The sequence below is a fragment of the Lonchura striata genome, chromosome 7 (assembly GCF_050655825.1).
Source record: "Lonchura striata isolate lonStrDom1 chromosome 7, ASM5065582v1, whole genome shotgun sequence".
In the NCBI taxonomy this organism is placed as follows: Eukaryota; Metazoa; Chordata; class Aves; order Passeriformes; family Estrildidae; genus Lonchura; species Lonchura striata.
The window spans coordinates 11,341,661-11,369,278 of record NC_140709.1 but is presented as its reverse complement, the minus strand read 5'-3'; the positions used below and the strand labels follow the sequence as shown (position 1 = coordinate 11,369,278).

Here is a 27,618-nt window from a genome sequence, read left to right as displayed (position 1 = left end):
ACTGCTTCTTCTCTACTTCCTACCTCACCTGTCTTGTGTTATGCCTATCTTGCCCTCCTGTTTTCCTCTATTCTCCACTCCTCTTGGTTGTTGAGGAGTACGAGAGGTTGGATGCAAGAAGCTCAAAGAAGTGAGAAAACCTAGCGGATAGATGTGGGAGAGGAGGGGAGAGTGTGGAGCAAGGTAGTGGGTGAAGTATGGGAGGCACAGATGCAGAAATAAGATCTGGAGCCAGAGGGCAAGAAGTGCTGGCTGGGAATGGGAAATGTGGAGGAACGAGCTGAGTAGGAGGCACAGGGATATGGATACTCTGAGGAGCAATAGGAAATGGGACTGCAGCAAACAGGGAGGGGGTAGATGCCTACCCAGCAATGTAGGTCAGCAGAATGGCTTCTCTGAACTGTCTTGAGAGGTGCTTTTAGAACCAGCAGCTGGGAATCTCTTGGGACACAACTGACCTTTTGCTTTTTCTTATCTCCAGCAAGATCCCAGTGTTTTGCCTCTTCACAGGCAAAGCTCTGAACTCTGCCTGGCACTGTCCTTTGTCAGGGTGAGCTGGCCTTTCCTTCAGCCCTGCCTGCCCTGAGGTGTGGTGTGGAGCAGGAGCTCCCTGCGGGACTGCCGGGCGCTGCTGACGCACAGGAGGGTGGCTCTTCCTTCTAGTGTGGCTTTGGTGGTGACAGAGGTCTGGCCTCGTGATGGAGGCACCAGTGGGATGCAGAAGAGGATGTAACCTCTCTGGCTGCTATCTCTCCTTTCTGGAAAGCCTTGTGGAATGGGAAAAAATAGCTAAAATACTGTTTTGTTTTGCACTGCCTTGCTGCATTTTAAAAACATTGAAATTTTGCCAGTCTCCTTTTTTCTGGGAGTTTTTAATAGTGTGGCATCCATGCTGCATAAAGGTAACTGGTACTAAATTTTATAATGTGAATGACAATCATAATTTCTCTATTATCCAAGTCCTGTGGGCTTTTTCATGTTTTTATTATTATGGGAGTAGTAAAGTACTTAGGAAAGTTGTATTGCATTCGTTTTGCTGGCTGTATGTTTACACTGTATTTATAATCCCACGCTACTAGTTTAGAATTCTGTTAAAGAGAAAAAGAGTAGATCAGCTGTTGTTCTGCAAAAGCTGAATCTATTTCCTTTAAAGAAAACTGAAATTCTTCTTCAAATAATTAAATGAGATTTAAATTTTCTAAGTATGAACAAAGAAAGACCATTTTCACTTGGAAATGGTGAACTTACTGCACTTTAATGATTTCTGAATTCTAGTAAAAGCATTGCACAGCTGCATAAACAAAATAATTTTTATTCATTATTTTCAGCACATGTTGTTTTTAGGAGTTAGTTTTATGTTACATTTTAGGAGTGAAAAACAAGTCTGAAGCAAACACAAAAATGAGATTCATTACTCGTTAATAAAGTTTGGATATTTTCTGCATTGCTGATTTTTTCAACTGTGCTTTTTTTATTTCTGGTAAGAAATGCCTTGTTTGGGGGAAAGGAGCCTTGTAAAACAGGGGTGTTTTCTTGCCTTTTGAGACTTACAAAACAGTGCATACATAACACAGGTCCTGAATTAACCTTCCTTGTTGTGAAAATCTTTAGTCTGACATTGTCAAATAAAAATATTTGGTTTATATAAATAATATTTGGTTTATATAAAATATTTGTTTAAAAACACCCAAGCCCCCAAAACCATGGTTAGTGCTGAGAAGAGCAGAAGTAAATTGAAGAACTATGTTTTGGCACCTGTTTCATTATTTTACAAATTTTCTTGGAGAGTATTTGAATTCTTCCACTGACAATGTGGTATTGCCTTAATTGAGCAGACCAAAGATGTGATAAAAAATTCTTTAAAAAGCTTTTTAGTTACAATTACATGATTATATATTATAAATTATATATTATAAATAATATATTCCCAGTGCCAGGGAAACTGGGGCTTGCCTTGCCTTTCTGCTAGTGGTGACATTCAGGGCTATTCCATCACTTCCTGCCATAACTTTGGTTTTTTAATGCTTCTCACATGCATGTGCTATTGTAGCTCTGTAGTTGTGCTGTAGCTGTAATTGTGCTGCAGGAGCTTGTGATCAGTGCTCCTACTTCCTCAAAAGCTGTAAATTAAGCTTTCCCATGCAGATTTTTAGTAGATAGGGTTTTGAAATTTTTCCTGTTTTTAAAGCTGGAGATCTGTGACTCAGCCAGAGGGAGTGATGTGTTTTGAAAGTGAGAGGTCTTCTGCTTTTTGCAGAGAATGCTGGTGTTTTTCTGGAATACAGGACATCAAGTATAACCACAGTTAGAAACTTTGTTGCTTTGCTTCTTTATTTGTTGATAAGAGCCATCCCTTTTAAATACTTGAGAAAGGTGATGGTGTTATAATTTTAGTTAATCACATGAACCTAAAGAATTGATCAGGACCCTTAAAAAATATGATTGGTTTAGGACTCATTATAGTGCTGCAAAAGATGTCTTTTAGAATGAACTATGTATCCTAAGTAGTGCCTGATGCATTTTAATGGTCAAGTAACACCGAAACTGTTCACACAGAGAAAATTCAAAAGCTCACTTCGGTGACCTTTCCTATAAGTCACAAGACCTGCATGGATATTACATTAGTGAAGCTCTCACAGCTCTTTATTTCCCCCACTCGCAGCAGGGATGATAAAAAGAAGAAACCTTGCACTTGGTGTCCTGCTTAGCAGATGCACTAGGCAGTATATAATGTAGCTGCCAATCCTTGCTGCATGGTTGCTTCTTGATTCTCTGCTGAGGCAAAACAAAATGCCTCTGTACTTCTTAAAAAGAAGAGTTGCATGCACCATTGAGTGGTGTGAGTAAGTACTATCAAGGTAACAACAGAACACCTTCCCTGGTAGATATGTGTAAGAGGGATTGGTTTTGCTCTCTGTTGCCACAGGTAAGGCTCTGTAGTTAGTGGTGTGGTAATTGAGCTTGCTCTGGTAATTGCCTGTGCAATTGGGAGTCCTTGAAAGGAGTGGAAAAAGAAAAGAAAGTGCTTCCCACCCCTTGTGTGGTGCTGTAAGCACTTAAGTTGTTGGTGTTCTTGTCAACTTGTTAGTGACCTCCTTTCTTTAGCTTCAGAGTTAGTGAGGAGGTTCAGCCGCCAGCTGCATTATTGGCCATTTTTGTCAATTGCTCTGCATCTCTCTCTTTGTACGCACTAGCACGTGCCATTATGTAGATTTAATTTTATCAAATAGCAAAGATGGATTCAATGATTCACCTAAATGTTCATGTTTTATTAGATACTGGTGTTGAGAGTAGAAAGCAGCTAACTGTTGTGAGAGAAGAAAGAACAATTCATACAAGTGTTTGTTAATGTCACAGATTTCAGAAGTACTTAAATAGCTCTCTTTTGTTGTATCCCAGCACTGCACTCACCTCAGGTGAAGAGAAAACCTGATTTAACAGACTTTCTAATACTAATGGTGAGACTGGCTCCTGTTTCCCTGTGTTCATAGCCTGAATAAACAACAGGAGAAAAAGGGGAAGCAGAAGGGAAGTGGCTTGCCCAATTTCATATGGTGTGTTTAGAGATGCAGGTCCTGCTGCCCCAGGCCAGTGCTCTCTTCTCTCAGAGATGCTCTGCAATTAGGAGAGGTTCATTGCACTTGGATTAGTTGCAGATAAAAGGGATGCTTTCTGCAGTAAAATGTGTAATAACAATAATTGGCTAAAATAATTGGTCTCCTTTGAAACCAAGAAACGTGTTATTAATGAATAGGAGAAATTTTAATAAAGGGTCTAAAACTGATTCAAAAATCATCGTTTTGATCTTCAGGCAAATACCATTCAGCTCAGCACTTTGTTTATCTGCTCAGGCAAAATGTCAGCCTCTGGATTGCTGAATAGAATTTACAGCACTTGTATAAACTTCCAATGCAGATTTCTAATTTACATATTTTGCCTTTTTTCCCCATTGTTGATGTTAAACTGCTAGAATGCTTCAAAATCTTTCACTGCCATGTGGAAGGAAGCTTCATTACTTGTAAGCTACCTTTTTGCATATCTGAAAGCTTAGATTAAGCCTGTTCAGTTCTCAAAACCAAGACTTTTTTATTTACAGTACCAGACTTTTAAATTGCTGCACAAACTCTGAAATATTGCTTTGTATTTACGTGTGTAGTGTGTCACCAACCATCGTTAAATCTGTGGTAGTGGAGCCACTGTGTAAAGAATTTGCATTATTAAGTCTGTAATAACTAAATGTAGAGGAGTAGAGAGCGGGAGAATTAAGTAATACTTTCCTTGATGTATTTTTGGAGATTGATTATGTGCTTGCCTAATACGCTGGGATCATGTTAAAAACAGTATAGGTCCACTGTTCACATGGGCTTGGCTTCATCCATGCAAATGAGATAAAAGCACCCTGCAGCCTCTTGAAGTGGTAGTTTTAGCTTGTTGTTCTTTCTAACAGGTGCAGTCAAGTTCTTGTATCTAGAGTAAACAGAAAAATAAGGACTTTAATATGCTTTAAAGAATGTTGGGGAGGGGTGTGTGTGGAGAAGAATAAAAATAACTTAAAAACAGAAACAGTATTTACAATACAAACCAGAAGCAAGCTGTGTAATTAAAGTGTGTACTTAAGTGTCTTGGTTTCCTTACAGTTGGGGTGCACATAAAACAAGATGCAGTAGCTCAGGAATTGTGGAGTGGTTATGTCATTGTCATAATAGCTCTCAATTGCATTCTGTTTAGTTTTGTTTCTCACAATTATGTTCTGTCAGCTTCCATATCTGTTGTAGTGGTTATATGTGTTCAGTTATCTCCCTCATGATGAGTGTCTTCTCTGTGAAACACTTGACAGGCTAAATTTTGTGCTTTGAGTCTCTGAGCTATATTGTGTTTTTTTACAAAATTCTTAACTAACCTCAGAATTTGGGAGGGATACCCTCTTTACAAGGATGCACATGACCATATTTATGCAGAGTGTATGTTCGTCACCTGAGAGATACACTGGAAAAAAGAAAGCATATTGGCCCTCATGCTTTCAGTTTGCACACAGCCTTGCTATGTCTGTCCAACAAGTGCAAGTGGCAGAGATGACTTTGGGTCAGATCTGGTTGTTGGTGCCCATCTCTCTTCCTGATTTGGCAGGGACTTTCCTGTGGGTTCCCCCCATCAGTGGTGATGACACTTCTGGGATGTTGGCTCTGCTGAAATTCTGACCTCCATGAAAAAGTTTTTTCAAATCACAGGAACCATTTTACTTCAACTTGTTGTGTTTGTGTACAGTTTGCTTTCTCAAATCTAAATTTTGCAAGTGAATCCATTTATATAGAAATGTCAAACTCCTGCTGATAGCCTTGCTGTTAACTGGGCAGCAATTGTTGACAGATTCTGTTGCAACAGCTGTAAGATGCTATAAAGAGAAATTGCCCCTCTGAAGATCATTACCTCCTATGTCTACATTTCAAGAAATTTCTAGTATATATTTCATATAAGTATCTCAATCTGCCAACTGTTCATGTCAGACAGAAATTGGAGCAGTGTCAGGTAAAATCTGCCCTGCAACCTTCCACTGAAAAGTAGAACTGGACTGTGCTGTGGATTAGCACAGGAAAAGATCTTCTTGTGCCCTAGACAAGGCTGAGGGTTGAAATGTAGCTCTGGGTTTAATTTATTTCAGGCAGGTTCTGTATGATAGAGCTTGGTTCTTACATTTTGATGCCAGAAGGATGCTTTCACCTGTCTTGCAGAATGTTTAAATTGAGTTACCTTCATTTTCAATCAGAAAAAAAAGTACTCAGGTCCTAAATCTTTCCAGTTGAAATTGGGATGCTGTCTTGGCAGTGTACATAAAGCCAGGGAAATGAATGGAAGCACTTGGCTTCGACTTATTTTAAAAACAGAGGTTTGGAATGGGGCAATAACAGAAGCATCACCCTCAAGTACTTGGGGAGAAAGGGAGGTCCAGGTTGTGCTTAATAGCACCCAATTATAGAAGCAGCAATTAATAGCACCAGTGATATATTGGCCTTCAAAATAGGATTAGAACATGCTGTGAATGGTGCTGATAACACCATGGTGGTGGGCTCACTGTATGGGCCATTCACTTAAGAGTTGGACTCAATCCTTGTGAGTCCCTTCCACCTCAGAATTATCTGTGAATCTGTAATTTTGGATTAGCTACACATGACATAGTAGTTGTTCTCTTTTGCATGCAGTGTTTGTATTTGGTTCCTAGTTTTTATTGATGCTATTCTTGAGAATGTATTTATTTTCCATTGAGTTTCCAAACACAATTTATGCCACTCTGCAATCAAGTGCCTTTGTGGAATCTGAGGCAGGCCCAATATACTGACTTTTCAAGTTTATTCCATGTGTTAGCAGAAAGACTGGGACCACATCTCAGTTATGAAGTATTTTTATATCAATGAAAAGGTTCTTTTCTTTTGAAAATTGTATTGCTTGATGCAAGGATGCCTCTTCTGAAAGAGGATTGCCACTTATCCTCCTTAATGGCTGTAGTCAATTTGGCAAAGAGCAGGCACAATGCAAGTTTTATTTACTGTGTTTAGTAGAAAGCAAATTTTTTTGGTATTTTAAGCATGGCAAAGATAATTGATGCTATGAGAGTAAATGTTGCAGCTATTAGTATAATTTTGCTAGAATTACTTTAAAAATCCAAAGATTTCTGGAGAATGGCATGTTTTTGCAGTGCTTTCAGGATTCCCTGATAAAGGGAGCTGTTTAATTAAGCCTTCTAAAAATTATAGCTAAATGTATAGGGATACATTAAGAAGGGAGAAAAGCAGACCCATCATATGAAATAGAGAATTGGTATCTAGCAAAGAAACCCATTTAAAAATAAGGCGAGCGATAAGGAGGGCATTTAAACAAGACATAAAAATAATTCCAAGTCCAGAGAAAAATTGTGGAAGACTTGGAACTCAGTACTTTACTTACTGAACCTAAATGTAAATATTGTTTTTTATAGGTTAATTTCATAGAAGAAAACATGCAGGAACTGTGGTTTGTTTTGTAAAGAAGGGCAAAACAAGAGCATCTTTGAATTTACTTTAAATTGGGAGGAAAAGCACAATTTAACAGTGATTTGTTGAAATAGCTAATGCAGTTGGTGAGTTTTAAATTTCCTGGTGTGTGTGGACCAAGACAGACTTTTACATTCTATTTTCTCTTAGCTAGATATGTTTTAGGCAAAATTATAGGGAAGTCAAGCAAATGCTCTCAGTTCAATGTCAGTAGGAGCAATTTGTGCTTTCAGCCTGGTCTTTAAGTGCGAAAAAGTGCAGGAGGCTGATGTCACTTGTTTCTACTCAGAGCCTTGCTGTGCTTGGTATTTGTGAGAACTGACTTTAGTATCTGCAGGGGAGGTTAGGAAGCCCCTCAAATGTTACTGCATCTAAGAGCAGGGTGTGTGAGCTGTATGAGGGAAACCACTGCTGCCACGCCAGGGGAAGGGCTGAATCCAGCAACCTTTCCCCTGGCCAAATTTCTATTTGAAAAAAAGGGAGACAGGTGAAAACTTGTCTGTTCTGCCCATCCAAGTGGGATTTCCCCTAGGATGAATGCTTCATTGTAGGGGGGAACCAAACTCAAACGATGTGTGCCATGTGTGTGATGCTCTGAGCTAGAAGCAGCTGCTTGCAGTGCTCTGTGGCAGTAGTGGGGAACTGAGGGAGCTGCTGTGCTGGGCTCAGGAACCAGTTAATCACATTCTCCTGGTGAATGACAAACTAATTGTTGGAATGAGAATAACAGTGTAGTTTGTTAAGTTTTTTATTAAACTGGGCATAACAACTCACTCACTGGGTTACAAGTCAGTAATGTGGGGCATGGGGCAATGCATTTTCTTTTCATATACTTTGAAAAGCATCTTGAAAGTAAGGCATGCTGAAGGAGTTGTGGGGGATGAGCACCCATGTCCTGGATGCTCTTGCTTGATGTTGCTGGAGGGAGCTGAAGAGCAGCTGGTGCCACTGGCAGCTGCTGCCCCCACGCTGCAGTGTAGTGGGGTTCTGCTTGTGCTCTGTGTTGGGCTGTGGGTGATGGGGGATTGTGTCTTGAGAGTTTGTTAAGTCTGTAATAGTGGCCAGAGTTTGGACACAGTTGTTTTAAAAAGAAATATGAAACAGAAAATGCAGCATTGACTGCTGAAGTCATAAAGCAGATGGTGTTATGAGCCACAGGAGGGTTAAACAGTTGAACAATATCGACTGTTACACTCATAAATGATAATTAAAACATCCTTTTTATTACTGACTCAATTTCTGCTGCTAGCTTGGACTTTTCCGTTGCTGTCAATGAAGTTTGGCTGTTCTGAAGAAGGCCATAGTTTGCTCAAGAGCCACTGCCACCTGTGGGGCCCAGGAACCTCCTGCAAGAGGAGCACGGGAAGGAGCAGCTAAGGAGACAGGGTGTAAAGAACACAAAACTTTAACACTGGCAGAAAATCTTGATTAAAGGAAATTCTTCCCCTTCCAGCCATGTGTCAGAAACCTCTGATAGAAAGGAATAGAAACTGAATGATGGATTTTAAGAAGCTGTACCCTCCTCCCTCCCTCCAATTACTGCTTGCATTTACAGGGTAGAATTAATGAAGTTAATTACATCTAGAGAAAATGTCTTGGTTGAGTGAATTACTTAGATCTTTTAAAGTAGAGACATAATTTTCTGCAAGGTTCGCAGGCTGTTTTTCAAGCTTGGTTGGTTACTTTGGTTTATAGTCCCCATGATGCATGGTTGCTATCTTAAGCACTCTGGGGTGCACCTCTTAGAGTAATACAAGATGTCAAATTCAATATAGCAACAACTGCAGCATTCAAAACAAAAATACTGAAATAAATAAAAAGACTGGCTTCTGACAAAGATGAAAAAGAGTTAAAATGTAAGGCAAAATAGCAAGGTGAGGTGCTTACAGAGTAAGACTATATGGTATAATTAGCAAAGAAAATGTCTAATATGCTGCTTGTCTGACAGTCTTTTGTTCACTTGGGTGTCATAATTTTCAGCATGGAGCATTAACCGAAGGAATTTTCAGGGATATGTTTACATGTTAAGGTGGAAACAGAAAAAAAGGACAAAGAATAATCTGGGCAATCAAAACATTTTAAAGGGATACCTTACAGTAAATAGTATTCAAGATTAGGACTTCAAAGAATGAAGAGATCAGGCATACATGATTGTGAAGCTTTAATAGATAATTTTACTTTAAAATTATCTGACATATGCGGTTGGCATTAAAGATAGACCTGAATTTAAAGCTGGAGGCAAGCTTCAGCATCTAATTAATTTTTTACCAAATTGCATGTTGGAGTTTTTTTTAAGGGAATTTTTGTGAGATTTAATTTAAAACTTTCTTGGTTTATATATATTTTGGTTTAGGGATTTTCTTAAAAATTAGAAGTCAAGTAAGAGTTTTTTCTATGGAAGCACTCATTTTATGTCTTGTGATTTAAATTTAAATTTCTGTTTCTCATTTACAGCTGTGTCCTGGGCTTGCCCCTGGCTTGCATTTCAAGCAAGGCTCCATGAGCAACACCCTCCATGTTGTCTTTTTCCTTGTGTCTCTTGAAAGGCAGAATGCACTGTGTTTTGTGAAATGTAGTTCAAAAGAGCCTAGTTTACATGGAAAATAAGGTGGTGTGTATATTACTAGAGCTTCCCTGAAAAATTTCGATAGCATTTTCCAATGGAAAACTTCAGATTCTTCAGATAAAAGATTTGTATTTCAATTTTCCATCAATAAAATTCCAGTCTTTCCAGCATACAAATTTTCATTCTACACAAAAACAGTGCTAACAAAGATTAATTTCCAAGAAGAAAAGGCAGAAGCATCACGTATGCAATGCAGATATGCACAATTGCCCCAGCACAGCACAGGCACTGTGGCAATGTGGAGTTAAACGTCGCAGGAAGACTCGTGGTGGCCTAGCAAACATGGGACCATGAAGGGTTTGAACAGCCATATTAAATGGGAATTTATTCAGGGCTCTGTGAACACACTTGAAAAACCAGTTTAACAGCAGCATTTGCTGGTTAAGCACAGTCAAGCAGCTAAGCTGGAGGAGGCATTGGGAAATTGTACCAGGAAAGAAATATTTTTGGCTGATATTTCTTCAGGGATGTGAGGTATCCTTTGGAGCCACATTGCTGCTGCTGGCATTCCTTGTGTTAATGATTGAGCCTTACCAAAGGAAGTCTCACTTCCATTTCAGAAAACCTGCAACTTAACTTACTTATTTTTGTTTGGGTTGTCTTGGGCTGTGCTGGTTGATAAAGGAACTTGTCTTTGGTTTGGTTTGTGCAGTGTCCTGCACCAGGAGATGCATGCCCGTGAGTGATGTTCATTAAGAACTGTGACAAAATTATGAGCAGAATTAGGTCTCACCCAGTAAAATCACATTTTAGTAAAATACATGAGACAAAATATTTAATGCAATTATTGCTTGAATTGTACTGATTACAGGAGTCACTAACAGAGGGAGCACTTCTCTGAAAATAGGCAGCTTTAGAAAGAATCAAAGTTGTTTGTTTGATAGGTGACTTATCAATCTTACTATGGTTCTTTTACCATCTGTATTTTGGGTAATTACTAGTTTTACCTAAATGTTAAGGGTATTACATGTTTGTCATCACTAATAATTTTTATTATTTTCTACTAAGAACGTGGAAGCCCTTTATTTGCTATCTGTTGCTGTGAAATTGTCTTGAAATTTATAATTTCACAGATGCAGACTCTCTCTGTGTTCTTTTAATTGTGAGTATTCATGATTTTGGTGTTCTGCAAGGTTCTGGAGCTTAAGCCCCTCAGCTGTCAGTCACTGTTCTCTGCTGCTGATGGAAACACCTTAACAGCAGCAAACAAACTGCTGGCAAAAGGAATTGCAGCACAAAGATAAGGTTGTTTCTAATCTAAGCGCTTCTCAGTTGAAAATTGCATAAGGAAAAAACATATTCAAGGAATCAATCAATTGTGGCTTTTTTCTAATGTCCGATATTTACAACCTCTGACAATTGGAGCTGAGAGCAGCAAAAATCTGCCCTAATTGCAAGGACTGCAAAAAAACACTTGCACTTTTTTTTTTTCCCTGAGTAAATGGTTGTTTTTTTTGGGATGAAATGCATAACTGCATTATGAAAGAAAACAATAACAGTGCTGTGTCTGTGCTTGTTAAGTGGTTGGAGAAGAATGAACAAGTCCAGATTTTTCTTTGCATCTGCCTAGATTTCAGATAACACAGTAGAGCATGTTCCCCAATGCCTCTTATTCTAGAGGGAATACTGTACATTTTGATGATACTTTTATTACTACTTTTCACTTTCAAATATGTCTGTAAAGATTTTGGATACACTCCTGTGCATTACTATGCCAAGAGTAAGCTTTTGTAATTCTGGAGTGTAACTGTAGAAAATAACTCAGGATTTCAAAATGTGTCTGGAATTTATATCAGCACCAAAGTGCTTATGATTTGAAAGAAATGTGTTATTTCTGTGAAACTGCATGTAAATATATATATTTCTTTTAATGTTTCTTTTGCAACAATACTGATTTAACTTGTAAAATACTGTTATTTTTTCATCTTAGGTCTGAGGGTAACAGTGTTACTAACATCATCCCTTATGGTATTGGGATCTGGCCTGAGATGTGTTCCAGTTTCAGACCTAGAAATTAGGAAAAAGTAAGTGAATTAATTATTTTTAATATACGTATTTTATTCTTTCTGCTAATATAATTTTTGTTGCTACTACAAAGAAATGTTAGTACAAATTTTCTGTATGAAGTTGATATATCAAATGTTTGTTGTGTGGCCGTGAGTGTACATGCTTCTTTGCTTCTTAAATGGATTTTTCTAGTCCTTCTTCTCCATAGTATCTGAAGATCAGAAAACCCTTTACAAGCTTGAGTTAATTTAATCTTACCCCATCCTGCATAACTAATATTAATCTGCTTTGCAAATAAGGAACTAGAGATTTAGCAACATTCAGAAACTGGCCCAAGATCACACAGGGAGCCATGCCTCAACCCCGCAAAATAAGTAATTTGTATGCAGATGTTAAATAATTAGTTAATTTTCTCATACTGAATGTATGGGATCATGCCGTGAGACAGATGAATTTGTGCAAAATGGCTTTTTTCATGTAGTCTCTTCTAGTCCGTGTTTCAAAGTATCCTTGGACTTTCTCTGCAGTGAAGTGATTATCTGCTGAATTTGTGATAGAAATAGATTCTTTCCTAAAAATCCCACAAACCAAACAATTGAATTGTTTCGTCAACATATCCTGAATCTAGGAATCATCGGTAAGTACAGCAGTGGTGCTCGTTTTGTACAGCCAGGGAACATGGATCACTTGTTCACTTAACTTTCTTTTGCCTCTTAGTGTGAAGGAGGTGGGAGTACGTAGGCATTACTACTCTTTCCTGCTACTTTGAAAAAGCAGCAGCACTGGTTCTTTGCTACTTATGCTTGCATAATATGTAAACACTAAGGAAAGATCTTACAAATAAAATGTTTTATGTGGGTTGGCTTTTTTTCCCCTGGAGTTCTAGTCAGCTTGAATTCTACCATGCAGTCTTGATATTATTTGGGTTGTGGGTTTTTTTTTTTTTTTTGTGTGTCAGGTATGAAATAATGGAATTCCAGTTCTTAGGTACTTAGTGAGCATATAAGGAAGCACTCAATGTGCTCCTCATGTTAATTGCCTAGTGTTGCCCATTCTGACAGAGTCTTCAAGGACTCTGTAAGCAGGGCAGGCTGAACTAACCATATTGTGCTACTCTTCACAGGGACCCTTTTGAGGAAAGTGTACTGTCTGCATGGCCAGGAAGAGCTGCCCTTATTTTACCCTTGGTTTACATTTTCTTAAAATGTCAAGGGGTGCTTGATATTCAGTTTGTTCATTCTCATCAGTCTTGGGTTAAATATCAATAGCTTTTAAATGGGACACATGGCTTAAATGCAATGAAATGTGGTGTTTTACGTAGATTTTCATGAATGATGTATACAGAAGACATGTGCTGCTCTAGGCTTTACCAAAACAAGGATGAAGACTATAAATACCTGGGAAGATGAAAATTCCCAGGTGAGATTTGGATGTGAGGTATCATTTGGGGAGTGGGAAGGAGAGTTTCCACCTTTAAGTATGATTTTCCAGTGTAGCTGCAGAAAGCAGGCCTAGGAAGGAAAACAATGAAATACATAACTAAGGAGAAACTTTCAAGGAACAAAGAAAGACTGTGGACTCTATAGTCTGATGAGTTAAAATTTATTGAAAACTATATAGGGGAAAAAAAGAGTATGGGCAGAATACTGATGGAAAAGTTTAATAATCATATATTCATGCTGTGAAAATATGTATCATCTCCAGCTGAAACTGATAAATTTGCCTACTTATGCTACTCCCAAAAAATAAATTTGTTAGAATTGTGGCTCTAAATGAGGAAGTATCTTAATCTTTTACAGAGTTTGATTAAAAAATCTACCAAGAATTAATTATGTCCAACCATGAGAAGCAAAAGACTGGTTTTCAGTGAAGTTTTGTGAGGCTTTGTAAATAATTGTACACTGACTGTGTAATGCTATACCATGTAACTGCCACTGTTTTTTGGGTTAAGGCTTAAAGCCAGTTTTCATCCATTATTTGAAGTGTGATACTAAATAAAATAATTTTTTTTTGAGATGAGCATTATTGCTTGATGCATTAGCCACAACTGGCTGAGCACCAAATTATGCACTTATTCTGAATGTGTACTTGTGTTAATACAACAATTTGAATGTTACAGAGCCTGTCAGAGGGATGAGATCACATGCAACCTAATTGGAAGCATCTCAGAAGCCTGTGTAACTGGAATTTATTTAAATGTTTTTGTGTGTTTTGTAGTGTGTTCCTTCAGCCTGAGAGTAATCTGTGGGAATATGGTGAAGATTTCCATAGGACAATTCTGTCTGAGTTAATATACATAAAATTATAAAAATGTTCATGAAGTTTGTAAGGCTTAGATTGGGGGTTTTGTACTTTGTAGCAGTCTCTGCTCCCTAAGCTCTTGTGATTAACATTAAGGAGAGCTACTAAAGCCCACCACCACCTATCAGAGCAGTCATAGACTGGCATTTAATCCTGGCTGCTTTATGCTCCTTATCTCAAACAGACCTGTAAAATCCAGTGTATTCTTAATCTCCTTTCTAGGCCATAATTATTCTTTTGGTTGTAGTGTGTAATATCAGACAAAGACCATGCCCAGTCCTCCAAGCCGTGTTTTAAACACGGACCTTGACCTCTCTTTTTGCTACATTTGATGCCTATGCATATGAGGGAAAATTCAAGTTGCACATTTCATTGTGTCTCTTGAAGCAGCTGTGAATTTTCTATGGTGAATTTTTGTTTTCTGCCAGTGTGTGACCTAAAATTTTACTGGAAGTCCATGCCAGAACTGCATAAATTCCATACAGGCAAAGTGGGAGTACATAGTGAAAATGTTGAAGTGTGAACTTTCATGTCAGATGGAGGATCCATCCTTTACATGGACCAATAAAGTCCCTCTCATGTACACATATGCTTTTTACCCATTTCCCTCTCCAGCCCAGTAACTTATGAGGTTAATGAGTCTATCATACAAGGACATTAAAAAGAATTTTTCTTATATACCACGTGCTTCTGAGTTTGTCAGATGTGCCAGATATATGACTGTACATTTGACCCCAAATTTATTATTCTTTTAAAAATGTTATTCAAACTTCATTTGCCACACCTGTTTATATGTTTACAGTTAGTATACATTATATAGAACATAAAGGAAAAAAGATGTTACCAAATTGTACCTTTCCTGAATCTTCTTCCCTTCCCTGGAGGTTACCAGAACATAACTAGTGCTTTTTTGCCTACATTTTGTCCAGTCCTTTCCGTTCTGACACCTGCTTGTCATTGAGTAAATATTTTCATTGGACTTTTTTAGGATTTGATTATTTTATCCTGAACATTAACATTACCGGGAGGCCATTTTTTTATAGACTAAATCAGAGTTGATTTTTTCCCTTCCACATTGCACTTCATATTTACCTTGTATTTTGTGTTTATGAATAGATTTACATACATCTTAGGTCTTAAATCTAGGCAAAAAACTGTACGAGCTGAAATGTGTAAAAGAAGGAAATAAAATTAAGAAATCAGCTCACAGCCCTAAAACTTTGGCTTTTAAGACTGTGTGATGTAAGGCTTCTTAAAATGTTTTGAAAGGCAGGATAATTAGAGACATGGAAGTAAAGGATGTAACACAATTTGTCATTTGTATTGAACGCATTAATTAAGCAATTTATTAGAACGTCTTACGCTGTGGGCTGGTAGTGTTTGTCCTTCACATTAGATTTCACAACAGAAAAGTACTTATTGAGGACCTTGAATCATGGCAGTGAGAGGATGGATGCTCCTTGGCAGTAAGTGCCATTAAAATGTTTGTTGGGAATCCAGCAAAATAGCACAGAGGATTACAGTGGAAACAGAGAGGTTGTTTACACAGTCATTTATAGGAGACACAGGTAGATCCTGTAAAGCATCTTTTTGTTAATATTACCAGTTTTTAGGATTTTGAATATTTCTCTTTTATATATATATATATTGTTGTGAACTCTTTCCTTTACTACATTTGAAGATTCACTCTTAGCACATCTTTGGTACGTTTTGTTTCTATTAGCTACTTGCAACCCAGTTTGTATTTTACTCTTGTTGGCCTTACCCTTTAATAATTCCACATTTTCCCTTTTCTGTTGCTTAAAGCCTAAAGAATTAATGGCATAATTTGTTTTTTTTTTTTTCCCTGATCTTGGCTGCCATAAGCCACCATTCTTATGAATGAAAAATGCAATGGAGCATCTTGGAATAGGTTGTTTCAGTAAAGGAAATACATACTAGGATTCCTATATTCTCTGGTAATACTGAACACAGTTCTGTGCTCAAAAAACCCAAAACAATCCAAATTGGAGCATCTGTGGAGAAGAGGAATTAAAGTGTTCTGGGAAATGAGAAGAGCCTGTTAGGAAAGGATGGTAGATAAATTAGCCTTTAAGGAATAAAGACAGAGTGTGCTGAGTGTTTTGTGCTCCCTACCTCAGTGGGGAAGAGAAATGAAAAAAGGATTTAATCTAAAGTGAGGGTCTGGGAGTAGAAAGATGAATAAACACACCTGTTTGTGTGCTGTAGCTCAGCAAGTGGAGGGGGAAAACATTAAGACTGAGCACTTGCCTGGTGCTTTTGGTGCTGATTTGTGCTGCAGTGCTAGAGGGAAGGCTGAGTTGGATTAATCTGTGGCATCAGAAAAATAGGAAAGTGAGGAAAAAAGGAAATGGGTCATTCATGAGTAGGTTCATATGGGGGATACTTATTTTTTATTCCTCTGTAATGTAGCAGTTTATCTAGTTTTTATTACTTCCACCAGCTTCATCTTGTACACAGAGGTTATTATTTTAACCTCTGCTCCAAAGTATTTGTTTTAGATTAGAGGTCCTGTGTTCTTAAGTGGTTATGATTTTTTCCAGCTTTTCTTATTTGTTGATGGTAGTGGGGGGTGACTTAGTGTCCCTCTGGCTGCCCAGTGGTCCCTCCTGCCACTGCTCTGCCACATGTCCTGAGATGCACCAGCAGCTTCTGATCAGCTTGCGGGGCAGCCAGATGGGTTTCTCCTTCAGCTGGATCAGCCCTAGTGGAAAAAGGAGATGACTTGACAGCTCTGGTCCTAAAGGCTCTTTTTCTTTTGCTCCTGTCCTGGACTTTGGCCATGGCACTGTGGGTGTCATCCACCTGCAGCCAGAATGCCTGCTGAATTAGCAGTTTACAGCCCCTGTGTAAATAAATTCTTGGAGTACATTAAAATAAACTTGGAAAGGGCTTGGTATTGCAGCAGTATTTAGTGGGCAGCACTTCTCCAAGGCCTCAGTTAGTGCAAGCATGTTCTTGGAGGGTAGAGAATTTATATTCTCTGTGGGATATTTAGCTTCATCTCATATAATAGCAGGTGGTATCCTTAACTGTAGAACACTTTTATTTTTTAATCATACTGAGCTCTTTGCCTTAGTTTGTGACTCATATTATGGTGGCTAATTTCTGTCCTTCAAGAATTCATATTAATTGAATTTATATTGAAGTTGCTGCATTATAATCAAAACACCTTCTTGCTCTTTCACTTGCTTAAGAAAAATTATTCAGGAATATTAAAATTGTTTATCTACTTTCTTAATTTGCTGCATCACCTGTGCACTTCTACTCTCTTACTAAAAAATCCTACTTAGGACCTCTTTTGTACTAAGTAATCTTAACCAGCTTTCTCCCTCAGCCAGTCCTGGTGCACTTCCCTGATAATTTTTTTCAGTATGTTTTGCCTCATTAGCCCATAATGTAATTGCCTACTTCATGTTTACAATGTTGTGTACTTTGGGTCTGTTCGTATTTGATGAGCATGTCCTCGATTAGTGTTGCTTTAAATACTTCTTTTAGTAATGGGTTTGTGAAGTTGGTTAGTTTTAAAAGAAAAACAAGAAAACAGAACTTAATAAAAAAGCCCCTCAGCTTTGACTTTATGTGCCCTTATCTTTCAAACCTGGATAAAGTAATGAAGACCCCCCCAAGCTGTGTGACAGGTGTGATGGCTGCACAATAACACAGTGGGAGGACGCAAGGGAATTTGTCACCACAGTGCCAGGAGGTCTCATTGTACACCCACCTCATCTCTTTCCTCTGTCAGGATGTGTGATGGACACCTCAGGCTCTTTGCCTGAGGTTGCTGCTTCCTCTCATTGCAAACACTTGTCTCTCTCAGTAGGTTCTCAAAAATAAGTTTTGGAGTAACTCTGGTTTTCCAATCCTTTAAATTTAATCCCAAAACTCACTAGCTTTTAGACCACTGTAAATGTGTTTGCTATTTTCTTTAAGTGTGGGAGAAGAGACATGAGGCTGGGATGCCTGGGATGGAGATGCTGTGGTTCCTTCCAAGTCCACTCCCATAATGCTCTGACTGACTGTCAGAGGCCATGGCTCATACAGGGACAAAACATGAGCCTAATTCCTGATGGAAACAGCTAAATGTGCATTTCTAAGTTTTTATCTTTTCTTTTTCATTCTATTTCTGGAGATAATGTAGCAAACAATGACTCAGGCTTTCTGCTTGTAATAATATTTCTTACTGATGGGAGAAAAAATAGCTTTATATTATTCCACATATCAATGGTTGCATGAATCAAAAACAAGCTAAAAAATGTTAATGGCCTCAATCCATGAATATCCAGAAGGCAGAAAGCTTTTGTAGTATAAATATATCATTTAATGAAAATATTGAAAGGAAGTGCATTTCCATGAAATTCATCTATAGAATATTATTTTTAATAGATGAATTTATTGCTTTACCCGGAGGTATTTTTCTTTCCAGTCTTTTTCCAGACATAGAGCCTTGGTGTTCTCTCTTTGGGGTATAAACAAAACATCGTTTGCATTTGCCATACTCTGTAGCAGTGTATTGCAGTAAAGCATGAATTTGACCTCCCTAATTCTCTTTGCCCTAAAGGTGCCTGAAAAAGTTCCTCTTACTAGGAGGTTCTTTTGTTATATTTATTTTCGTAAGTTTAAAGGGAAAGCTCTGTCCACTTCCAGGATCTTGATTGTGAAAAATCAGAAGTGGTTCTTGGCAAAACTAATGTTGGTTCCCTCTGAGGTATAATCAGTCTCCTAATATATAATATGGGTAAATCCATGGCTTTTCATGTGCCTTTTTCTGGGCAAGCAGTTTGCATCACACGCCAGTACAGACACTCGAGAGTTGGAGGTATTTGCTTGCTTTGTTGCCATGTAGTGACACTAAGTTAAATAGCACTTCAAAAGTTCTCTGAAGTCCACCAGTGGAAGGGTCTCTTTCATTTGCTTCCAGGAGCTGCCACAATGAGCTAATCACTACAGAAACCTATTTGTTTTCCAAATTAGCAGGAGCTGAACAATCCACTAGTTTCAGTGAATGAAATTGTCAGGCATGTGAAAGAAATATTACCATCCGTTTCTATAAAACATCAACTTCTTTATCAGAATTGCTTTTTGCTTTAATTGTTAGGATCAACAGTTCATGTACTAACCTTTTCCACAGTAAGTGGCTCACTGTAGCCCTGTCTTCCTGCAGAATAAGCACTCTCGGTGACTTTGTTGCTCCTCACACTTTGCCCAACAGTGGCAAAACTGAATTGCAGTATTTTGTTGTATTTTTGTATTGCATAGAAATTTCAAAAGTGACTAAGTGGTCAATTCTCATGGCAGTGAGTGGGAAAAGCATGGTAGAAGTTTCACAAAAAAAAAAACCCTGAAAAGGTGAAATGCTTTTTCCATGCTTTGAATCAGGTAAAATAGTGATCCAACTTCTCCAGTCTTAGCCTTTCCAGAAAAAGTTCACTTAACATATATTAGAACTGAGCTTTGGATACTTATTTTAGTGTTGTGGGCTTTAAATCCATGGTATCAATAGTAATTTTTTGAGTAAGTTCTCCTTCCAGTTGCCTTTTTTTCCCCATCTCAGAACAGAAACTAATGAGATTTGCTTTCATTTTAAATTCTCCTAAGTCCAGGCATTAGATACACAATGGTAGGAATACAAAATGTCTGGATTTTTTACCTAGAAAAAACACTTATGTGCCACACAGCTTTTAAGTAGCTTAACAAATCCAGTACCTGATGTGACTGTGACCATGCATGCAAAGTTTCAACTTGTACAAGGAGAAGAAGAAAAATAAAACTGACTGTAAATGGAAGCTTTCCCATCTTAACTGTATGGTATTATCATCAGTCACTAGAATATTTTTTCTGTGTAATCTCACATTTTTTCATACACAGTTTGCTCAATGATATTGTAATTCCAGCATTTATAGCCTTACATGGTTTTCTTTGTTGCTGCCTGTTAGGATATTCCAACAGTGACTGCAAGAAGTGAATAAGGCAGGTACAACCAGGTCAGTTCCTGATACTAGTATCAAGTCTTCTCCAGGAAGTGGTGAAAACTTCATAATTAATGTTATTTATAATGTGACTTGAAAAAAAAATTGGGAAAAAGGTGACAGTATAGTACAGTAAGAGTTTTTCTTCTCTAATTTCTGTTGCTGTATTTGAAGTGTCCCTTGTACTATATTTTTGCAGTTCAAAGGCCAGTTTAGGAACAAAAGTGATCCTTGTTTTGTGCAAAAGTGTGTGTGTCCATATGTATATTTTCTTAGATACATAGTGTATATATGTAAGTTAACTCATTACTGTGATGATCTGCCATGTGATATGTCACACTACCATTTACCATCAGTCCCCAAATTTCTTTTTTAATTTAAAAGGGCTCATAAAAACCTCACATTCAATTGCAAATTACAAGTTTGACAGAGCACATAAATTCATTAGCAGGGAGTTCAGATGTGCAAAAACCTTGACATATCAAAATGAGTCCTGACCTGGTCACTGAGACAGTTAGAAACAAAATATTTTAGATAAATGTTTACTTCCCCAATTTTGCTTTAAGCTACAGTCATCAATTATTTTGTAAGTCGAGAATGAATATCTAGTGTAACTTTTTTCCAATTTTCTCTTTCATGATTGTGATTAAAAAGCCTTCTGCTCGTGTTATTTTCTGTCATTTGACCTCAATAGCTTTCTGCTTTTTGATACATGGAAATAATTAAATGATGATTGGATAAATAACACATCTGAAAACAGTGCTGGGAAAATAACAGATGAACATTACACTTGATAGTGCAATGAGACTGAAAAATGTTTTTCCATCTGGGTAAGATCCTGAGCTAAAGTTATCTTTTCATCCCTTTCCTCAGGAAAGAGAAAACTTGTTGTGCAGAATGAAATTGGAATAGTGATGAGGAAAATGCAGTTCCTCTTTGCACCTTTTCAGTAGCAGAAACAAGAAGAAAATCGGGATAACAGAAATAAACCTCTCTTAGTCTTGGAACAATTTTTAGCACTGATGGTGTATGAGAGGTCTGAGACTCATGGGCTGTGAGACCAAAATCTAGTGCAGTGCTGATAAGATGTTGTAACAAGCAGCAAAAAGGCACCAATACTGTTATGTTCATATTTCTGTGTCAGGTGGAGCAGCTGCTACATACATCTTCCAGAGCAGCAGCTTAGTAAATGCACTGAATTGCATTTTGAATCTCTCATCCCTGCCTCTCTGGGGAAATGAGTTAAGCATGTGCAGAAGAACCATGCAAATAATCTATTTCTCAGGAAAAAGTAGCTTAATTCAAGCCAGTATTGAAAAAGAGATAAAATGGAGTTTAAGCTGTTATCATATGCAGAGATATTTGAGGTAGTAGTCTGTATATTGATAGCAATTTAGTCTGAAAATAGTGTTTATTAACTCAAATGTGCTGGAGTTGAGAAATTAAACAATATGAAGATAAGAGATGCTCTACCCTGGATGATAATGTCAGGCTTGGTAAATGCCAAAAATGCAAATCTCTGAACAGAGCACGCCAGCCAGCACAAGGCTGTAGAGAGAGCAGCCAGGAAAACACCAGCTGAAGACACCTTGAAACAGGCAAAATTGGCTCACCATGTGGGAAAAAAAAACAAAAAAAAAACCCAACAATCCCAAAACAACAAGGACAAAAAGCTAATATAGAATTAAAATTCTGGATTAAGTTGCTACTTTCTCCCTTGGTATCTGCAAAGTAAAATTAACATTTGTTTCTCCCTTTGAGTATAAGATTGGTTATAGAGCTTTATTCAGATGATGGAGTTTGATAGACAATCTAAATCTGAAGTGGTAAGAGTATGTAATATATAATATACAATATATTACAATACAAATACAAAATTTTATACAAGTATACAATATTTAAATTGGGGGCTTATTTTGATGGTTTATTTAGGATTTTTTTACAAAACTTTTATTCTTCTGTCAGATGAAGTGCCTACATGACTACAGATACTGCAGAACTATTGTACTCTTTTCTGATTTTACTGAGTTTTATTTGCCTTTAGGATGACTACAGAGGAGGTATATTTGAATTAAAACAATAATACCTGAGTGGTGTCAGTGAACAGAAGTGGTAGTATGGCACCTAAAGCTGTAAAGGTTATTTTTTGGTGAGACAGTTTTCTAAACATGCAGTAGCAAGAGCATAATTTAAATGTTAAATTCACTTTGGAGCACGAAGAAATACTAAAATAAAATCATTATATGTTGCAGTAGTTACCTCACCTGCTACCAAAATGCAGTTGTTTCTGGGGATGTGCCATAGCTCTGCAAATACCCTGGAACATTTTAAAAGTTTGAGAATAACTTACTATAGTAAAATAAGTAGAATAAAAATACCAAAGTGTACGAGGATACCTTGCTTTGTCCCAAGTACACTGGAGACTAACCATAGGGGATTGATGTGTAATGTGTCCTCCAGAAAAATACCAGAGCATTGTTTATCTAGTACTTTTTCTTTATTTAAAACTATTTCGCTTTGGTTTAGTGTGTGTGACAGTTTAACTGGCATTGACAAGGCCTGACCATGCCTTGGTGATGTCCATCTGAAGCACATCACCAACACCTGTAATGAAATCCTGATTTCTGTGTGAGGATTAAAAAAACCTCCAGAAACAGTGAATTGCTTATAAGTAAGAGTGGATATTATTTCTGTCCCAGCTCAGAAAGAGTTTTCTTCCAATGATATATAATAATGCTTCTTTTTGTGTATATTTTTTATAAATTTTGTTTAAAAAATTAATTTCCAATCCACTGAGACTCTGTAGCGTCTATTCCTTTCTATTGCAATCTATCTTGTTAATTCGATAAAGAGTCTGTAGGCATTTCTTTTGCATATTATGTTCCTTTGTGTGCTTTAAAAAACTCCTTCTACACTGTATATTATTCAGCCATGTGTGGCTTGAAACACTGCCTAAATGCTGGCTTATGTTTCCCCATTTTCAGGCTGTAGCTTTTTATGTCTCACAACTCAAGTCTTGCAGCAATAACACTGAGTTCCTGCTATGGTTAGAAGAACACCACCCATTTGAAAAAATCATCTGCCACCACTTTATTGCACAATGAATAGATTTACTTTGGAGGGTTGCAATATCTCATGTGACTCTCTAGCTGTTCGTTTGACATGAAGATTTTACATAAAGTCCGAAATAGTTTCATGTTCTATGGCTGATTACTTTCTGGAAAAGTCAAAGTAGAAGATTCCTGACTAAATTCCACATGTAGGAGAGCTTTCAAAAAGTCCTTTCTGTATTTGTTCATTATACTAATATTAAGCCAAACTTTGCAGAGACTTCACTGCTTGGAAGTACTATCTCTGTTCTGTCACCAGCCTTATCTGTTAAATCCCAATGAGTGTGAAAAATGAGAAAAATCTGGATTTACTTGGCTGTTTCAGCAGTATGTTGAGAATGGCCAGATTGCTGGAGAAGATGACTCTCTTGGAAACCCTAACAGCCCGGCCTTCTCATCTGTAAGCACACAGAGCTCATCTGAGTGTGTAAATAAAAATAAATAATGCAGTGAAAAAATATGCAGAGTATTTTGCTGAAGTGTTTCAATTTTGGATTTGCCATAACTAATTTAAATCTTCAGTTGGGATTTATGCAGGCAGGAGGGTCAGGTTTACCATGTTTGTAGTTTAAAGCTTTTGTGCTGTGAAAAACGCCAATCACTTGGTTTTTAAAAATTTAAAGTTTAACAATAATAAAATGGTTATAAAAATAATACAATTAGAGTAATAAAATTTAGAGTTAGGACAATTACAAGACAATAAAAAGCAAAGAATTATGGATGTACAGATGCTCTCAGACACTAAGTCACAGAAAGCATACTTTGTGAACAAAGGAATAACCTTAAAAGCAATAGCCTGTTGCATATTCATATATCTCATACATGATGCAGAAATTCCTTGCAAATTAAGAACTTTTCTGGTTTTTGTCAACTTTTTCCCCTTAATCCTGGTGGTTCCATAAAGTTGGAGAGAAGGTGGAAGAATGTTTGTCTTTTCTGATAAGGAGGTTGTAACTCTTTATGGGCCCCAAGTCAATGCCATCTTTGTGTCAAGTTTCTTGATTATCTCCTCTCTTGCTTGAGCTAGTTAAAAAATTCTACATTGCAGAGTTTCTATTTCAACATTATGTTGTAACTTAAAACTGTATTTAACACGCTACTTAAGAGAATTAATACAGCATAACTGTCTAACGTTACACATATAATATTCACTGTAACATTTGCGAAAAGCCGATCATAAAATACGCATTTTTCACATGTGCTACTACACCTTTTCTACTTTTATATCCTGTCATGTTACCTTTTTCCTGCAAAGAAAGTCCCTTTTATTCCCTTTTCTGCTTTGAAGAGAACATTTGCTTCTCCTTTTATATGAGTTAATGAGATCGGAGTAGCTCCGGATTCTTTAAATCAATCTAATTTGGCTTCTTTTAGTGTATAGAATATCCTCCTTTCACACGGGGCTTTCATCTCTTTGAGCAGCAGCTCCATCTCCATCCCTCGGAACCCGACGTGCCTTTTTTAATTAACACTGCCCAGCCAGCAGCTCTCACGCGAACCTGCCGCGGTGTGCTCTGTCTTTCAGGCTGATCCACGGCGGGCAGCTGCTGAACGGGCTGGCGGGGCCCACGGTGATGAACGCCGCTCCCTTCCTCTCCACCACCTGGTTCTCTCCGGACGAGCGCGCCACGGCCACGGCCATCGCCTCGCTGCTCAACTACCTGGGCGCCGCCGCCGCCTTCCTGGTGGGGCCGCTGCTGGTGCCGCCGCCCAACGGCACCGCGCGGCTGCCGGCGCCCGGCGGCGCCCCGCGCATCCAGGACCGCATCGAGGCCGTGCTCTATGCAGGTGCGCCGCCTCGAAACTCACCGCCAAAGCGTTCTGCTTGCCCGCGGGCTCCGTGCCTGGGAGCCGCCACCCTCTAGTGGATGCTTTGCGCAGGACCTACCCGCTGGCGGAGGGAAAATAATCCATCAGGAGGATTCGTTTGTTTTCCTTTCGTGTAGGAAAGGTTTTGAAATAGCTTTTTTGTACAGATCGGCTTGAAAAGAAGTAATTCTGTTGTTTATATTGGCTGATCTTGGGAGAGATGTCGTCTTAGAGTTTCCCTGAGCTTCCAAACTGGTTTTTGCCTATTGAATTCTCATTAAAAATGTGTTTACATGACAAGTTGGGTTTCTTCTACTGTTTCTGTAAGGATGGAAATTCAATAGTCTTTTAGCATGAAATTCTATTCTGCATTAATTGAGCCTTTATTTATGACCTGCATGTGCCTTTCAAATGTGATTAGATAATTAGTATTTCAGAATCTACAGAGTCAGAAACATTGAAATTAAAACACGATAGATTTTTTTTTTTAGCTAAAACCACGTAATGCTTACTGGTGTGCAATTTCAATGAAGTGACAATGGTTTATTGTAAAAAATCACTGATATAAAATTCACCTGATAAAATTTGGATTTATTATCCTTGCTCTTTTTATTATGATGGCTTCTATGCCTCTTCCTGTCGCTTACAAAAAATAGCAGCAAACTTTAAGGAAACAGAATTGGTTTAGTGGTTGAAGTGTCTACATTCTAATTTTTAGTGAATATAAATTTATACAGCATTAAGAGTTGCACATCTAATAGGGGTTTTCCCCTCTTATAATTGCATTCTCTGAAATGCAGCCAGAAGTAAGTGTTCCAGAAGTCCTAACATATATATACTGTGTAGTTTATGTGGAGGTTTAGTGGATCGAGTTAGCTGTTTGTGATCATTATTCCTGGACGTTAATCCTTAGTCAAGTTAATATTCCTGTTGGGTGAGGGCCACTTTAATGTTTATTTTAAAGAAAGTGTAATAGAATTTGGATCATGACTTCAGCAAGTATTTCTGAGTGAGCTACTTTTTACCAGACTCAAATGGAACAACAAGGAAATTAAGGTTTGCCTAAGCCTTTTTCACAAGTAAATATGGTGTTAGGCTCTGAAAATCTTGTGGCAGATGAAAACGTCTGGTGTGAAAAAAGGAAAAACGAAAGTAAGTCAGGTTTTGTCCTGAGGAGCAGTAGATAAGGGGAGAAAAACCCTAGCAATTTGAGATGTGCTTTAGCTCTCCCTCTGCAGATTTTCCATGGAGAGGGAAGAATTCATCTGTCTAAGGAAATACTGTGTTGTGCTTGAAACCACTGTGAGTCTGGTCGCAGTAGAAATGTTGCCTTCAGCAGTGCATTAGATTCCCTTTCTCCTCTGTTCTCTTTCAGGAGGTTTTCCTAAGCATTTTTCTCAGAATCAGGGATGGATGTTGCCACCAAGCTTCAGGTCTTGTCTGCCTCACATCTCAGGATGGCTCTTTCTACCTTTTTGAGCTGGCAAGGGTGTGGGAACACACTTGTAGACCTGTTCGGGATCATTGGTCCCAGCAAGCAATGATCCTACAGCAGCTCTTCAGCCTCCTAGGAATTGTGTTTTGTGGGGCATCTGTATTTCTCACTTAGTATTTGAAAGTGCTTTGAACAGAGATAGCTTCTTTGTACTAGTGTTTGTGTCCTATGGGATGTGTATTTTCAGGAGCTGCAAACCCTGTAGCTGTTCAGACAATAACAGAGAGCTGCTTTGTGAACACCGCTGGCCTGCAGTGAATCACAGTAATCATGGAAAACCTCCAACTGGTTTAAAATTGCAAAGAACTGTCAAAGAGGAGTTTGCTTTGAATCCCTCATGGGATTTGTTCTGTCTCAGCTTAGCTCTGTTTCCCTGGAGAGCTGGGAGCACAAGGTTCCTTCTGACTGCTTCCCGGTGCTCTCTGTGTCCCATGGGGTCCAGAGGTGGAAGGAGAGCTGCTCCATGGTGGGTAATAGTGAACAGATAGCTCTGTTCACCCATGGGACAAAAAATACCTGGCAGGTGTGGTAGGGTACTATTTGTCCCCTTAAACAGCTGTGCAGAAAACTCGGCTCAAATTGACTTCACAGATTAGTAGTAAAGGTTTTGCAGAATGTAGGAGAACAAGAAGCTGGACCCAAATCACTTCTCCACTTTTTCAGCAAGTGTGGTCAGGCTTGGTGTGACTTGTTCTATCAGATACTATGGGAAAGCCAGTTTCACAGGGTAAGCACTCTGCATTTCTAATGAGCTTGTTGCATTTATGTGAGCTAGCGTTAAATAAGCAGCCTCCAAAGTTAGATGATGTCTTTTAAAAGACAGTAACGATGTGAGTTGTTAACTTGGGATCAGTAGTGTGCCAACAGTGTGCAAATTTTCCAAGGACTTAAGCTCAAACATGATTACAAAGCAATTGCTTATAAACCCATTCTGAAATTGCTCTGTTAACTCCAGTCTCTTCTGTGTTTTATTAAATTGCTGTTACTTTATCTCAACCATGGACTCAGCTCAGCTGAATTGCCACAGCCTCTTTCTGTGGTGCCTGTGTTGCTGCACATTCTGGTTCACAGCTCAGGTAGTATGGATGTAGCAAATCAGGATGGAATTATATTACCTGAATTGTGTAAGGAAATGAATAATTCTGGACTGCAGCCAGGGCTTCCAGCCTTGTGCTTTCCTAAATATCAATGTAAAATCATTATTTGTTTAAAAAAAAAGTGTGTGCTGTGTTAGGGGCCCTCATGCCTCCTGGAA

At 38.2% G+C, this 27,618-nt stretch overlaps 1 protein-coding gene across 1 annotated transcript in view; it reads left to right on the top strand.

Annotated features, from left to right (window-relative positions):
• Positions 1-27,618, top strand: part of SLC49A4 (solute carrier family 49 member 4) — a 71,008-nt gene that overhangs the window by 8,607 nt on the left and 34,783 nt on the right. The window contains exons 2-3 of the mRNA XM_031505445.3: positions 11,582-11,675; positions 24,585-24,847. Coding sequence (XP_031361305.3) covers positions 11,582-11,675; positions 24,585-24,847 — 357 coding nt within the window. The remainder of the gene's footprint in view (positions 1-11,581; positions 11,676-24,584; positions 24,848-27,618) is intronic.